This window comes from Babylonia areolata, chromosome 21 (genome assembly GCF_041734735.1).
Source record: "Babylonia areolata isolate BAREFJ2019XMU chromosome 21, ASM4173473v1, whole genome shotgun sequence".
NCBI lineage: Eukaryota > Metazoa > Mollusca > Gastropoda > Neogastropoda > Buccinidae > Babylonia > Babylonia areolata.
This window is the reverse complement of record NC_134896.1, coordinates 43,997,365-44,014,240: the sequence shown is the minus strand read 5'-3', so window position 1 is coordinate 44,014,240 and position 16,876 is coordinate 43,997,365. Positions and strand designations below refer to the sequence as shown.

Genomic DNA, 16,876 nt, shown 5'->3' with positions numbered 1-16,876 from the left:
AATATTGACAAACCAATCCCTCTGGAAGCTGTGGTGTTGGGGTTTGCTGTGTGGCGAAATGTTGGCTGAGGTGCCAGATCTTTCGTGTAGAGGAAATCATTTCTGTAGATGGTGTCGAGAGTGTGGTCCCCTTTTTCCAGTGTTCCCTCATTGGCTCGTGCTGGCCACCACTTGTTCTGCTGAGGATGTGTCTCCCTTGTGTGAACCTGATGAAGTGAAATTACAGCACGGAGCTGATAGAATAAATAATTTATGAAAGAAACAATATAAATGATAATAGCTTATAGAAAACATGAGAGGCAAGGCCTTCAAGATTCACTTGTGATACATTCTTTATCCTGTAAAGGAATCATGCGGAAAAAAAGAAGAGATTTTTAAAAATCGTTAAAATATGTTCTGTATTAAATATTAATAAGCTTGGGAAAGAAAAAAGGCATGCTGGCGGGATCAAACAATACATGTTCAGTTTGGAAGTAAGTGAACTTAATCACAGTGCTATGGTGCATTTGATGTCACATGACCAAATTTTACATTTTAACCAGTAGAGTGCCTATAAGACATCAACTGATGTCCTACAAAAAGTATTGCCATCGTGCCTTAAGACGTCCACTGAGGTCCTGCATATGTTCCGATTTTTCCTTCATTGGAGTTTGGTTCAATTCACATAAACAGCCTCTGAACAACTAGTTAGTCTGATGTGACTGGATTATAAAAATACTATTTAAATGAACATTCATCAGGCAGAAGACCCCTTCTACTCGATAATAATTTGTTAACTGCCCATGTGATATGTGCGAGGAAAAGGGGGATGCATCGTGTGCAAACAAATGCGTTGAAAACTGTCTCCAGTAAAGCAGATTTACACAATTCTGAAAGCTCTGCTTGTGATTATGGACGGCTTTTGCGATGGAGAAGGATCTCTCTTGTTTGATGATTGGTTTAAAAATGAAGGCAATTGACAACGACAGTGACGAAACTGACAGCCCATTTGATGATAATTCAGTCCATCTATCCAATCAGACAGCGTTTTTGAACAAGTGGCTATGACTGACAGAATACATGCAGCGAGAGGGAGAGGAGTGATGTAAGACGACAGGTTGAATGTCACCCAGAGTTCATGAAGGGGGAGTGGCTTTTAGGAATGTGCTCACATTTCAATGCAGACTGTAGGATGACAACCGCCAATGCTCCACGATTTTCACAAAACACAGGGTGGAACCTGCACTGGACGTGAAACACATGCTTTTTGTTTTTCACAATCTTTTTTCACTGAATCAAATGGTCGACTTGTTTGAAGAGGTGGCAAGCAGGATGCACAGCAGACACTATAATCGGTCCATGTGCAACTTGAAAGGAGTGAATGTCATCAAAGAACTTCACCCTCTCACTCTCAAACGCTCTTAGCTGTCAAAAAGCTTGCCACCTCAGTTTCTGAGACCATGATTGACCTTTTACGTTAACTTTACCCACCTTTGTCATTGTTGGGAGAGTGATTTACTTACATGTCTGCAGAGCTGTGATTTGTTTTTTTATAAACTTATAGCCTGTTTTAATTTCTTCTACAGGTATAATCTGACAATAGGCAGGCTATTTCTAGCTGTATTTTGTTTCTTTTCTTTATGGATGTTATTATGTAGAGGTGGAAATAGACTTTTTTTTATTGCACAAAAATTATTATCTTGACTTTACATGCCTGAACATTTATCTACAATCAACCTAATTGGGTAAAAGAGCCCAGAAGCAGAATCTACACCCATTTTCCTTCACAAAAACGTTTACTTTCTTTCTGTATCACCTATAGCTTATGTGCTAGAATTTTTTTGTGATTTATTACCCCTGAATCCTCAAAATTCCCTGGCAAGGGTAGAGCACTTTAAAAAAATTTTTTTTTTTACAAAATTCTCTGGCACTGAACTGGTTAAGCTATGGTGTGTTTTTTTCATCGCAATAAATATATTGTTGTATTTGAGGTAATAATATCCGTTGAATCATGTGTTATTGATATAATTGATTATTCATATGCAGCAAACACACTGATGGTGTAGTTACTGTCATTGTATGTGTTCTGTCCAGAATTTGTTTTCTTTTCTTTTAATTGAGGACAAGTGTTGCCACCTGCCGCAGTCATGCACGTCTTATTAAGTTCAAATCTGGATTAAGGCCAATGAAGATGGTGCCAGATTAGCCTGCCATTAAGTTTACCAAGTAAAAAGTCTCTCTTCAGTGGTCAGTTTCTCTCTCTCTCTCTCTCTCCTCTCTCTCTCTGTCTCACACACACACACACACACACACCACACACACATATATATAATCATAATGGATTCCCTTTTTAAAAAAACAACAAACAACAAGCAAGCAGACAGATTGCTCTGTTTAAGAACAGATCAGGTGACAACATTGCTGTATTAATCACACTACTTAACATAAATAATGACAACTTTACATTTACACAATTTGTATGTATAAATCAGGCATCTGCTTGTTTTTTTTTTTCTTTTTCTACATTTCAAAAAGCAGATGTGGTGCTGGGTGTATGGATCAATCTACTTGCTTTGATGCCCCTTCAAACTGAAAAACTGATAACAAAAGGCAGTCTGATTGTTTGCAAGAACCAAAATGAATAGGGATGGGTGGATATTCTGGTCATTTATGTGCTTGATCTGCTGTTTTGTTGTTTTTTGTTGTGGTGTTTTACTTTATACTGTGTCTCTTTTTTTCTTTTGCATGCTTTTTTTGTCTTCATTTTGTCTTGTGCTGTCAAAATTTTTTCAAATTAATATTTACCATTTCAAAGAAAAGTATTATGTTCAATAAGTCCATTTTATCACACAAATTAACCTTTAAAAAATCCAAACCAGTTTACTAAAATATGTCACTTTGGAAAGGAAAAAACAACTGAATCTGAATACAAAGCATTATGTCAACAATACTAAATTTAGGCGTGACCTAAATCTGTGACTATGGTAAGGAAAAAACAATCATTATAATATCTGAATACAAAACATCATGTCAACAATATTAAGTTCATTGATGAATGTATCTGACTTTTTTAAAAATAAAAAATAAACAAAAAACATGTATATGCCAGTTCAAACAAACACACCAACGTGTGCAATGAAAAAGAGAAATCACACATTAAAAAAACAACAACAAAAAAACCCACAAAAAAACAGTGGGACAAAAAAACTCAAATGGATTGAAACTACAACAGGACACCCACCTCACCCACCACCCTTCAATGAAAATAAAACAACACATAACCAAGCAATAGCAAAAAAAAATATGCAAAAGAAAAAGAAAAAAAACAAAAAACCCAAAAGGGAAAGGCCTTCCCCCTCATTGTGAAACACACTTAAAAAAAAGAAAAAATTTAACCAATGTCAGTGGTCATGAAAATTTTCAGGGGGAGTCAGGTCTTTGATTTGTCTGGTAACTTGAAATCATAAAAACCTGTTCAGGGTGGGTTGCCGGGAAAAACCCGGCCTCCCCCCCGCTCCCTTCCGGGATGAGAGGGGGGTGTTGACCCCCTTTGGAGATATAAAAGGGGTTGGTCAGGAGAGCCCCAACACCATCTAGCCCACCGTTTTGGGGTGCCACCGCGTTGGCCCCGGGTGTGTCCCCTGCATCGAAGTCGGGATCGGGAATCTGGGGGAAGAAACTTGGGTTTTTCAGGGAAAAAGAAGGTTTTTGGTTACGAAGCATGTGGAGTGCAGGGAGCAAAATGAGCAGAAAGGTTCTTGGTTACCACTGCATCCGTGTATCCCCCAGTGTCTCGACTTGTTTGCCACTGGTTTTGGTGGCCCCCGGACGAAGAGTAGGTCGATGTTGGAACCCTCCCCCATTTTTAAAAAAAATATGGAAAAGTATCAGTCATTTTAAAAGCCCTTTTCTCCTTCTTCTTTTTATCCCCCCCAAAGTCCTGGGCGACAGCGAGCCCACGAAACGAAGGTGGGGGTCAGGGCAGTGCACCGCGCCCTGCAGAGGAGCTCACCCCCAGGGGGCGTTCTTCGTCGCAGGAGCGCGAGGGAGTCGGAGGTTGGGTTTTGAGCAGCCCTTTTGGGGAATGCATGCTCACCCCCCTGGCATGGGGAAAGGGGGCTAGAAAGGTTTTGCCCTAAAAAATTGCTGCCCCATATCCCCCCTGGCATACCAGGTGGGGGGGCCCCTAATAGGGGTTTCGAAACAGAAAGAAAAGAAAAAAACAAGGTTTTGTTTTCCTTCACATTGGTGTTTGGAACATAAGGATTCCCCGGCAGGATAAGCGGAAAACCCCCAAAGGAGAACCCTAGTTGTTGAAACTCCCCAGATAAAACATTGACATCGCACCCTTGGGGACTCGGCTTGCGGCGAAGGCGAGTTGGGGAAAGGGTTCTGGTTACACTTTTTTTGGTGAGAGGAAAGCAAGGCGACGTGAGGTGGGTTGGTTTTGCAGAAAAAACAGCCTTGTCAGAAGTAGGGGAAACCCAAGGGATCAAGAAGGTTATCCCCTAAAACCCACTGGTTTGCCAGAGCACCTCACCTTGTCAGGTACGCCCCAAAATGCCCAAACCCCGGAAAAAGTGAAGGGAAGTTTAGAGGACTTCACTCTGTTATTGCTTACCCAAAAAGCGAAAAGCTATTTTTCTTGGGGACTTCAATGTAGAGTTGGTCTGACTAATTGGGATGGAGTGTTTGGGAAAGACGGTGTGGGACTGCAACCCAAATGGATTGCTTTTGGGTTAGATGGAGGCAGAATGCTGAAACAACCGTTTTTGCCCCCTACCCGAAAAGGGAGCATGGATGCACCTCGTCAAGCATTGGTTTAAAGTTATTCATCGTCAGGAAAGGGTAGGCAAGATGCGTGTAAACAAAGCCATGTGGGGGCCCCGTTTTGGAAGACCATGCCTTGTAGCTCAAAGTGAAATTCAAAATCAAGCCCAAGAGAGCCCCAAGGCCGAAGGGCCCCAAAGGCTTAACTCGCTAAGCTGAAAAAATCCCATCAAACAGCCCTTTGTGGAGCTGTGGGATCGTCGGAATGTTCTGGAAAACAGATGTGGAGTTTTGACTGGAGGCCCCTGCGTGGCATCTATGACGTTCAGAGCCCCTGGGCCCTGAAAAAAGCAAAAAGAGGGTTTGTGAAAACGGATGAAACAAGCAGTTCTGGAGAGAAAACGCGTCTGATAAAAGGCCTCCCGAGAACCCCAAAGCCCACATAAAAAAAAGGAGGTACGATCCCATAGGTTTCAGAAAATTTAGCCAGATGGGATAAGTGGCTGGTGAAAAGCTGAGGATGGGGGAAATTGAAGGATGATAGAAGGGTTCAGTCCCTTTAAAAAAAAGAGTCTAGGCCCCCAAACCCAGGTCCCCCCCTCCTCAGTGCAGATGGAAATCCCTTGATCCCGAGAAGGAGAAAATTCTCGAACGGGGGGGAGCACTTAACAGGTTTAAATTTCTTTAAAGGGAAAAAGCATGCCCTTTCCCCCCAAAAAGTCCCCTAAACCTGGATGTCCCCCAAACCTCTTGGACCAAAAAGCAATCGTTGCTATCCAGGGGAAAAGCACCTGATCAGATCCTCCCCAGGGGTTCAAGGAGGAGGACGTGCTGATGAGAAGCTCCATCAGTTATCATCTTTGGGGGAAAAGAAAGAGACGCCCCCCAGGATTTAAAAAATGCATCAAATTTTCCCTTGTACAAGTAAAAGGGGGAACCCGGAAAGCCCTGTGATAACCGTGGGGCTTTTCCTTTTTCTCCATGAGGAAAGTACTTGCAGGATTACAAACCGCCTCAAGCAACCTTGACCGGGTTTATTTGCTGAGAGCCAAGTGGATTCCAAAAAGAGCGGGGAAAACCGACATGGTGTTTGCTGAAGGGCGCAAGGGGAAATTCGGACCAAAATGTGATTGTTTCCAAAATGTCGACCTCCAAAGGCCTTCGACAGTGAGAAAAGGGGATGGGGAAGACAGGCCAGTACGGATCCCCTCGAAATTTATTTTTGGGTCAGCCAATTCCATGAAGGCTGAAACTCGACCCAGAACTGGCGAACATCTGTCCTTTTGCGTCAAAATGGTCAAGAAGGGCGGGGCCCGGCTCCAACGCGTTCACCTCATGTTTCGAAAAGCTTATGTGTTAGGATGGCGATTTTGGAAATGGCCCCCAAAAGAGAAAATGGAAGGGTTTTTAAACCCTCAAAGGCTTAAAGAAAAAAAAAAGGTCTGAAGACATAATGAGACTTTTTTTGTGATTTGTCCCCTAAACGTAAAATTGAGTGACATCAGCTCACGTCGACAAGTTTCCCACTCAGCAGGAATTTCCCTTACCTCACCGAAAGAAAAATGAAGTTTCCTCACCCGGGGGGAAAAACCTCTTGAGCCCAAACATCACAGTAAACCGGTCAGAGATAGTGGGTGGACGGTTAAATCCTTGGGCGACACTGTCAGAAATGTACAATCGCGATAAAAGGAAGCGGATTGAAAAGCAAGCGCAACTTTGGTAGATCAATAAATGTCGGGAACAAAAGAGGCATTAGTCTTGAGCCCAAAGCTAAAGGTTAAGAAGTATTCTCCCCACATATGTCACCTCAAAATTGGGACGTGTAACCAACGAATGCCAAGAAGCTGAACCACTTCCAAAACATGCCCCAGGAAACTACTGAACATCAAGTGGCAAGACAGGACCCAGAAAAAGGTGCCCCAAAAACCACCCTTTCCGATCTTCACCCTCCCCGATGAGTTTGCTAGGTGGACAATGGCCCATACAGACCCTCGGGTGCCCAAAAAAATCTTTATGGGAGCTGCCAAAAAAGGGAAAGTCACAGGAGGTAGAAGAACGTTAGAGTACTCTGAAGTCTTTGAAAGGGTTTTTTTAACAACCCTGACGCGGGGGGGAATCTGCGGTGGACCCCTACCCAAAAGGCGCGCTGCTGTGCCAAAGGGAAGTTGTGGAGGCCAAAAGGATGCGCAGTGTTCAGAAAGGGGCCAGAAAGTCAGGGCAAACAAGCTCCCGCCAAAGGTATGCCCGTCTTTTTTGCCCAACCCGCATGAACATTTCGGCGCAGATTGGAATTTAGCTTGGCATTTACAGATGGTTTTAGATCCCCCCCCCTTTCCCCCCACCCCCCTCCCCCCCTCCCCCCGTGGTGACAACGATGGCATCCTGATTCGATACCACCACCACCACATGCTGTGAAGGGTGAAGTTTTACTATGGTGTAAACCCTTGACCCGTAAGGAAGTCATGTGGCGTAACGCTATTCAAAGTTGAAAATTTGAAAATGAAAAGGTTAGGCCCCCGGTCCCTTCCCAGGTGCAGCTCTCAAAAAACTTTTTTGTGTGCAACCCCCCGGGCATGCTAAATTCTGGGAATATGTTTGTGTTATGGTTGATACATTTTAATTTGGTAAACTTTGCCCCAAGGAATTTTGTTGTTAGTATGGTATTTTATTTTTTGAGTAAACTTCATTGTCGTATGTAAGCTGGCAGTATTTTATTTGATTCTTTCGAGCATCATGTCGTGATGTTCTTTTCCATGAATTTTTTCGAGAATGTTCTGGGAATGACCGGGGGGTTTTTTATTTGTCCATATGAAGGTCAGGCTTTTTCTTCCGGTTTCAGCAGAGGGGATTTAAATTTGAATGAGGATGTTTTTGTGCTTATGTTTTGACCAAAAGGATAACTTTTGGTGGTTCATTTGTGTGAAGCCATTGGTTAAGCCCCGATAGTTATTCAATTTTGTTGACACTGACTATATTTTGGGTTTTAGTTTTTCGTGTTTGATATCAACCCCTTCATTTTTATCTTTTTTTTTATTCATTATATTTTTTTGAATTTTTTTTTTTTTGGGTTTTGGGGGTTACCATCGGGGTTTTCGGGCCATTATCATTTGGGGTGGGTTTGGGGGTTTGGGTTGTGGGTGCGCAGAGATGTCAGGCCAATCCACGCCCCGGAAGGGTTTGACGCGTGTGGACCGGGGAGGGGCGGCTGGGTTTTGGGGACTTGCGGCAGCTTTTTGGCCTGTCTCTTGCTCTGTGGGATTTGTTGGCCCCATGGATTTTGGGCCTTTGTGGACAGCGAAAGCCTTTTGGTTGTCCTTTTTTAGCTCCAGTGTTTTGGTGTGTTGAAGGCCCCCCTTAAGGGAAACTTTCAGATGTTTTGAAGGCTTCCTTTTTGGCCCCATGGGGGCTTGCCATGTTGGAGTTGTGTACAGAGTTTTTTGGGGAGTGGTGGTCTGGATCAAATAAGGCCCCCCGCCCGTGAGCCTCATCAAGATGGTGTAGATGTGGGAAGTTTTTTACAAGTGGCAACCCCCTGGCTGGGGGTTTTGGGGGTTGGCATTAATTGTCGATGACAAGGGGGGAGGAGTGTACTGCCGGGGTTGAAATTGTCCACCGATTTCATTTGTTGGTTGATGAAAAGTTTGGTTTAAAGAAGGCTTTCTAGGGGTGGTGCTCCCTCTTTCTTTGTGGATTGTGGGCCAAAGTTTTCACAGGCAGAGAGAAAATTTTCAACCTGTGTTGATGTCAGTTCGGAAGGAAGGTGAGAGCCAGTCCAGCAAAAAAGGAAGTTGTTGACGGGGTCTGCCCCACCTTGGTTTTTGCTTGAAGCCTCCCGAGGTTGAGAGTGAGCCTTGTGCGGATGATGCCAGCCTGTCGCTTTGAAGGATCTGTCACAGGCTGAAAACATGGGGGCCGAAAGGGTGGGGGAAAAACACACCCTTGCTTTATGTTGGGGGACAGGGAACGGTTTGAAGTCTCTCCCTTGCTTGGGTGGGGCAATCCCCCAAAGTGTTGATGATGGTGATGAATTTTTGGGGGCTCCGTTTTTAATGATTCTCCAAAAGGCTCCTTGCAACGATCGAAGGCCCTTGGGAATCACTAGGTGGATAAAGGTCGGGGTTCTGTTCCCCGAATTCTTGGGGGTCCTGGCGCAAACCCGGTTGATGTCTTGCGTTTTTCGGAAGCCACATGGCTTTGGAGGAGACTTGCTAAGGTGCAAGAGCGGGAGTAGGAAATTGGCCAGAAATTTGCCTGAAAGAAACAGGGATTTTCCCGTGGTTTTACGGACGAGTTTCCCTTTTTTTTTTGTATAGGGGTATGTGGAAACGTCTTTGAAGTCCTGTGGAATTGCCCCATGGGGCCGGAAAACTGGGAAAGTGATGAATTCCAGTCGAACCCTAAAACCCTTTTTTGTAACCCCAGCTGGAATGGGGTCGGACCGGGGCTTTGCCCCTTTGGGTAGCAAAGATAGCTTTCTGGGTTTCCCCAAAGTTTAAAGGCATCCAAGATAGATGGACCAGGGGGAGGGTAATGGTTTTATTGCGGGGGGGGCGGTTCAGTATGCTTCAAAGTGTTTTAGCCCCTCTCTCAAAGGTCCCATCTTGTCAGTGATTAGGGGGAACCCTCGCAAGGGAGTGGGGATCCCGGAGGTGGGGGGAGTGAATTTTCAGGGTTATAGAAGTTTCATGTCGTTTTTTCGGGAAAGCCTGGTTCCACTTTTTGCTAGCCGGGAAACCGATCTGCACAGCCGCTGGGTGGTTTCTGCGTGCGTCTTCAGTATGTCTTTCTTTGACTTGATTGGGTCTTATGTGGGGTCTTAGGGGTTTTGCGTTTGTCTTTCCCGCAATGCTTGTCTCATGCATTTCAAACCCCTCTTTTTTTCTTCCCCAAAGGCCCCCGGGGACTCCCTGGAGGTTTTTAAAACCCCCTTTGCAGTGCACCCCCTGTGCCCCATTTGGTTGTCCCGCACGGGTGGTTTAAGGGTTTCCCGGGTGTCAGTAAGCTCCCGTTGATGTTGCCTGTCCAGCTTTTGATAATCGGGATTTGGGTGCTTTTTGGGGCCGTCTTTTGGGGTGGAAAAGAGGTTAGTTTGTAGACAATAAGGGGTGGTCTGCCGCATCGGAGCACTGGCCCTGGACCCCAGTTGCTGTCCTCTTCCTGATGATGACAAAGTCAAAAGTCAATCCCAGAGGAGGAGCTCCAGACATCCGTTAATGTTTTGGGGGGCAGAACGGTGTTTGTGATAAAAGGTTGTGTGGGCAATGTTGGGAAGTAGTTGGCCTTTTCGTTACAGTTACCAAAACCCCTGTTTTGCTTCCCAAGGGGGTGCTGTCCAAAACCCAATGGGTTAAAGTAAGAATGATGAGTTGTTGCGTTGGGAACTGGTGTGAAGCGTTTAGGTTATAGAATTGTCCTTTATTATCGGGCTGGTATGTGGGGCGTAGGCGTGACAAAGGGGTTAAATTTCCTGTTGCATAAAGGGATTTCATTTTCCAGGCGATGTTTATCCTTTTTGGGGGGCCAGATTGAAAAGATGGGTTTGTCTTCACTGCAAAAGCCAATACCCTAGTCTCTCTTAGGACGTGAACCCCCAAAAAAAGGTGTAGCCCGTGCCGCTCCCCGAGTTCGCCTTCTTCTGCAAGTTGTTTACCCCAAGGGGCGATTGCCCAATGTTGTTTTCTAGTAGTTCATCGCAATGATTTTTGTGCGTTTTGTGGGCTGTCCCAGTTGCCTCTGCCAAAGCGTACGCCTGTTCCCAGTGCAAGGTCAAAGGGGGGCCCCTTTTTTTCTTTTTCTTTCCTTGGGTCGCCCATTGAGTAGGGTCCCTGTCTCGGTATGCTGATAGGGTGGTGGGAGAGGCAAGTTTAGGGACCCTTTTTAGGCCCTTCTATGATGGAGTGAGCAGTGCGTCCTGAAGAGGGCTGTCAGTCGCCGGGGGGCCCATTCCACCGGCTAGTCGGTTTAAAAAAACCCCCCATGGCTTGAGCCCCCTTGTTTCAGGGCACACGACTGCCGGTCCACATGTCGTTCGTCGTTGTGTGCCAAGGGTTGGGGGGAAAAAATGGGTATGGGATGAAAGGGTGACGATGATTCCAATGGGGCTTTTTTGTGAGGAGGAGTTCCCTCGACCTCACCCTTTTTTGTCCAGCCCTTGTATCAGGGGCAAACGAGGTCAAGACGAGGAGTGGAAAAAAGGTTTAGGGAGACCGGATTCCCATGTGTCTCCTGCCTCGCATCCACGGGTTGGCAACCGCCTTCCTCCCGGGGTTTAACCTGAAGGTTCTTCCGCAGAGGGCCGCCGGGGTTCCGTTTCACATGTTTGGGGAGACAACCCCCAATCACCGAGGGGTTTGAGACCCCCGGTTCCCCCATTGTTTTGCCGCCGTCCAAAAGGGTTTCCCGGGGATTGGGCACTGCCCGCATGCTGAGTTTAGGACCTGGGAAGTGGGGGCGGTGGGGGCCAAAAGAGGACGAACCCTCCCCGGAAGGGTGTGACAAGCCCCCCCTAAGGTATACCCCCCCGTGCCCCTCCCCTGATAAACCCCCATAGTTGTCGTAAGTGTTTCACGATTCCGTCTACATTTTCCCGTTACCGGTGTTAGTTCTAATAAGTGTTTTGTATTCTTTGTGGTGATTTCAAGATAATATTGGATTAAAATTTTTTTTTGGTTAAAAACCCTTGATTGAACCCATTTTTAAAGTAATTTAGCTAATGACTTCTAATGGCTTCTGTTTTAGTGCATGCTGCATGATGAATAATACATTTGAGTCATTTTACACCAGTATAAGCTTAACATAATCTATACTGTCAGTGTACTTTCACTAATTTGGCTTTGCTTCAACTACTTTAACTACACTATCTAAATGTATTAGGAATGTCATTTGCTGTCAGTATTTGGTGTTCACACACATGCATTATTTATTATATGTTGCTGCTTAACTCCAAACCAAGTGGTAGTCTTTCCATTGTGTAGCCGGGTTGGCTACAATCTTCGTTGGGCCAGCTTAGCAGATGACTTTTCTGACTCGCCGAAGGTTACCAAGGAAGTTGTAAATCGGTCACAAGTTATCTCCCTTTACAGGGAACCGTATGATGATTTTCATCAATTTGTTAAATTATAAACACTTCCTTATAGATGAGATTATAGTTTTTATGTTATTGGACTTCAGAAAGATCATACTTCTCAACTGTAATGATATCATTTGGCCAGGTAGCCTATAACTCTTTTAAACTAATATTTATGTGAATGAATTTTGGCGCGATCTTCGAAATCCACTCAGTTGAAACATATAAAATACCTTGTTTTCTATAAATCGATATAGTTGCCGTGGAATTTAGATTGTGCATTAAAATGTAAATGATTAAGCTTTCTTCTCGTGTATCGCTTTCCGTGTACAACTAAGTTATAGGCATGCGATCGTACGAAATGTCTGACAGTATTTCGGCCCCACAAAACTATCTCTTCTTCAAGCAATTGGAATTCGTCAGTGCCGATTTGAGCAAAATACGTTTTTACAATACCTAGACATTTTTATAGCGTGTCTTGCAGATGTTTTCATTTCTGTTATCAATCTGATTCGTATCATACATGTATAGTTGTGTTGTAATTGGTTTAAACGAAGTATTTCATTGTCGATCACAAGTGGCAAAAGCACCGCCAAGCGGTGCCGACACGGGAGCTGTCCGTTGAGTTTTCTCTTGAATTTTGACATAAAAATCTTTACTCTAGAAGCAGATTCTATAGATGATTTTTATATAGTTGGAAATTCAGGATTTTCAGTTACTTAACTGTTGCAATTATATTACAAATCGCGACGTTTTAATTGTTGTAATGTACAACAAGAGAGGCAAGGCCTTCAAGACTCACTTGTGATAAATTACGTTCCCTAGCATTAACTACAGAGTAATTTCCCTTTTTTACTATCTGCACCAAAACGTTTGCAAAATAAATAAAAATTCCATGCTTAGTAAAAGAAGTTCCTGTTTGAACAAAAAATGATAATAATGACTCCTCTTGTTGTTGTGTCAGAATAAGAGGTCAAAGTGCCAAGTTTAGAGAATACAAAAAATATAAATATAACAGTAAATGCAGTTTGCATATAATTAGGCTTCTTTTTTATTGACTCACTTGTGTAAACAAAGTGAGTCTATGTTTTAACCCGGTGTTCGGTTGTCTGTGTGTGTGTGTGTGTGTGTGTGTGTGTGTGTGTCCGTGTGTCTGTGTGTCTGTGTGTCCGTGGTAAACTTTAACATTGACATTTTCTCTGCAAATACTATGTCAGTTGACACCAAATTTGGCATAAAAATAGGAAAAATTCAGTTCTTTCCAGTCATCTTGTTTAAAACAATATTGCACCTCTGGGATGGGCACAAAAAAATAAAAAAAGAAGTATTTGCAGAGAAAATGTCAATGTTAAAGTTTACCACGGACACACAGACACACAGACACACGGACACACACACACACACACAGACAACCGAACACCGGGTTAAAACATAGACTCACTTTGTTTACACAAGTGAGTCAAAAATGATACATGAACTCGTTAAAAGCTCATTCATTCAGTGACTCTTTTTGTTTACAGTTTTTAACTACATTATTTTTGTAGAAAATGGTTTAGCTTAAGAAAATGCTCGTCTCTTGTAGTTTTGTGTGATATATAATATGTCAATGTTAGTTCCCCGAGCCGAAAGTCAGAAGCCGCTAAATTTGATCAAACAAACACAAGCTTGGCCCCTCAAGGCTCGCGGAGGGCCGGTTTCGTGAGTCACTTCGCAGCGCTGGCTTTGCGGTTCGGCGGAACAGAATATAAGGAGTGAGCGAGTGCCAGACAAAGAGAGAACTCTCCTGGTCTGGAAGAATGAGAGAATAAAAGAAGAAAAACCGGCGCACCGCCTTCCCGAGTCTACCTTGCCTGGCTGCAGCTCTCTTCTGCTAACACCTTCTACCTGTCTTCACCTTCTCTAACACCACCTTACCACCCCGTCACAATTGTAATATATGATGTGTTTATCCATTTGTATTACTGACATGTGCTTATGACATTTGTTGTTTATGTCTTTTACAGGCACTGTCTTCTTTTTCTTCTCTTCTTCTTTAAACTATTTTAAAATAAAACAATAGAAAATCCTTTCTGTGACTGGCCTCCATATGCCCCTTGCCTGTGTGAGGGGCTTTCTATCCTTTCACTCTTTTTATCCTGTAAATTCAGTAATTCTTTCATAATTCCCTTTTACATATCACCACTAGGTCCACAGTTACAAAAGTGGTGTCGCCAACAGGATTTTGATAACAAGGTTAATCCAAAATTATTCCTTTTAATGTTTTAATTACTCAATCCTTTTATCCAAATTCAACCAAAATAAATAAAGAACCCCTCACCACTAAGTTTACTTCATTACAATTAAATTTTCTTTTTCTAAAGATCTGATTTTTTTTAAACCATAAAATTGTTCTGTATTTGGTATTATAAAGCTTCAGGTTAAAAAAAAAAAGCAGCAAAAAAGCATATTCAGGTGAGATGAAGTTTGAAAATAATATTAAATCATGTTGTTTTTTAGTGTGATGAATCAGTAACGGTATTCGAGGAGGTGATTAAGCCATTTTAAATCATGATATTTTGGTATACCTCAGGTGATTAAACCATTTTAAATCATGATATTCTGGTATATCTCGGCCATTTAAGATATTCTTTAAAGTCTGCCTCAAGTACATGGCAACATGTCACCGTTTTCTCTACATCTGTGGAGATACGTATTTAACATGCTTAGTTTCAGTTGGAAACTATGACACAGTCCACTCAATTTCTCTTTCATGTACATTCTAGTTAATCAGTATACACTTTAAAATATTCATATCCAGTAAACATGTCGATGATGTAGTTAGTGTCACTGTATGTGATCTGTCCAGAATTTTTATTTCTTTTCTTTTAACTGCGAACAAGAAAAAACAAGATCTGCACAGACCAGCCAAGACAAGGCTGACTGAAACTCAGTGAAATGGTCGATTCAATTGTTCTTTTATGTTCATTCTAGTTAATTTAGTGTCCACATTAGAATATTAATATGCAGAAAACATACGGATAGAGGAGTTAGTATCACTGTATGTGTTCTGTCCAGAATTTGTTTTTCTTTTCTTTTAATTGTGAACAAGAAAACCGAGGTCTTGCTGTCTTCTTACTGAGCATACCCCACATTCTGGCAACTGGGAAGCGGCAATATAGTGTTTTCAGACTCAGGAACAAGGCTCAAAGAAATAAACCATAAATGATCTGGAAATACAGCTTAATTCAGGAGACTTATAACTTATTATTGATATGACTGTGAAGATTTTTTTCTCTACTATGTTTAAGCCAAATTTGGTATTGGCAGACAAAGCATTTCCAGAGAAAATGGCAAAGTTAAAGTTTACCACACACACACACACACACACACACACATACACACACAACTGAATACCGGGTTATAACATACTCACTTTGTTTACACAAGTGAATCAAAAATCCCAAACTAAACCACACACACACACACACACACACACACACACACACACACACAGATATGTGATGTTCACACTATAAAATGACCATATATAACAAATAATGTATCAACTGTTCCATTATCCATAAATCCAACAAAAAACAATATTTGCTGCATAATGCTACTCACTGTGCAGACAGGTTCATTCAGAAGTCGCACATCTGTCCTTATAAAGGAACAAGACTTTGGATGGGGGTTGTTGGCACGAAAATCAGTAGTGGGTCTGGGCAGTACACGTGTGCGGCCACAGTTGATGTCTGGAAAGAGGCGCTCATCTGGTGTGGGAGGCTCAAAAGAAGCACGGTATGGGCGTGGCGTGTACCTTGTGTGTGTTTCTTCGGCATCACCACTGATGACACGGAATGTGTCTGGGCTGATGGGAAAATGAGGATCCAGTAAAATGCTCCTTTAGTGAAGCATAATTATATCAGTGAAAACAAAGGAAAACGCAGGAACGTACTATTTATAAATATAAAAAAAAGGAGTGCATGCACATGCTCTTGAACACACACACACATGCCCACATATACCCACATATATACATATATATATATATATATATATACATATGTGCACCTACATTCCTACACAACCTGCAACCTCACACACACATGCATATATATATATATATATATATATATATATATATATATATATATATTGCGCAACAGATTGTGCAACAGATTACAAATGGGAACTAGACAGCTGTACATATGAGAAGTGTTCTGTTTCATTTGTACACAGCTGTTAAAAGTAAACCGAATATGAAATGAATGTAGGAAGAATTTCTTTTCAGGTTTCATTTGTTATAATGGAAATACCACAAGCCAGGTTTCACAGTCTTCGATCTGCTGACTTCCTACTTTCAGAAAAAAAAAAAAAAAAAAAAAAAAATGATGGTAGGCTCAATTCTATAAGTGATCACATGTCGTACACTACAACCATACTCTTATTTTGTTGGATGAAAAAAAATCAGGCAATTATAAGACATAAAGCAGATTTTCATTGTCGATATAACTACAATCACTTCACAACCATGTTCCTTGACAGCTTAGGCCGAATTTGAAATCTTGTGTTTCCGTCACACACTATTTAGCTAATTATCTCTTTCATTGGATCAGTAAACTACAAGTATCATATACTGGCATAATGGTCACAATTCCTTCTTTAAATGTATACCTTTAGTGTTCACCTATGTTAAACTGATTTAACACAATTAGCAATTTTCAGCCAAGAACTCGTTAAAATTGATGAGTTTCAGGTGACGTTAATCAAGTTTGTCAATTCATCTTAAATAATCAACACTTCAATTTATACTCATTAGAAAGGTGGTGTTGAGCTCTTTGTTTTGTGACCAATCCAATGTAAATCAGTTCAAGAATCATTTATAAATCTATCATCTAACACCTGGCAACAAACACATATTTGGTCAAATTTAGCTGGACACAGGCCAGTTTGCTTGCTAGCCTCTGTGGTTGTCTTTGCAGTTTGCATAATTAGTATGTATATAGTGGGGTTACCCCACAGCAACGTTTTACTTGCTTGTGGCAATAGTTAGCTGACCACTGAGCCTCTGTGTGTGTGTGT

General features: G+C 42.3%; 1 protein-coding gene across 2 annotated transcripts in view; it reads right to left on the bottom strand.

The window, feature by feature from the left end:
- LOC143295710 (ciliary microtubule inner protein 6-like) overlaps positions 1-16,876 on the bottom strand; it is a 45,046-nt gene that overhangs the window by 23,863 nt on the left and 4,307 nt on the right. For both annotated transcript variants that reach the window (XM_076607333.1, XM_076607334.1), the window contains exons 2-3: positions 15,419-15,662; positions 14-206 (exon numbers count right to left, since the gene is read on the bottom strand). In XM_076607333.1, the coding sequence (XP_076463448.1) occupies positions 14-206; positions 15,419-15,662 (437 nt within the window). The remainder of the gene's footprint in view (positions 1-13; positions 207-15,418; positions 15,663-16,876) is intronic.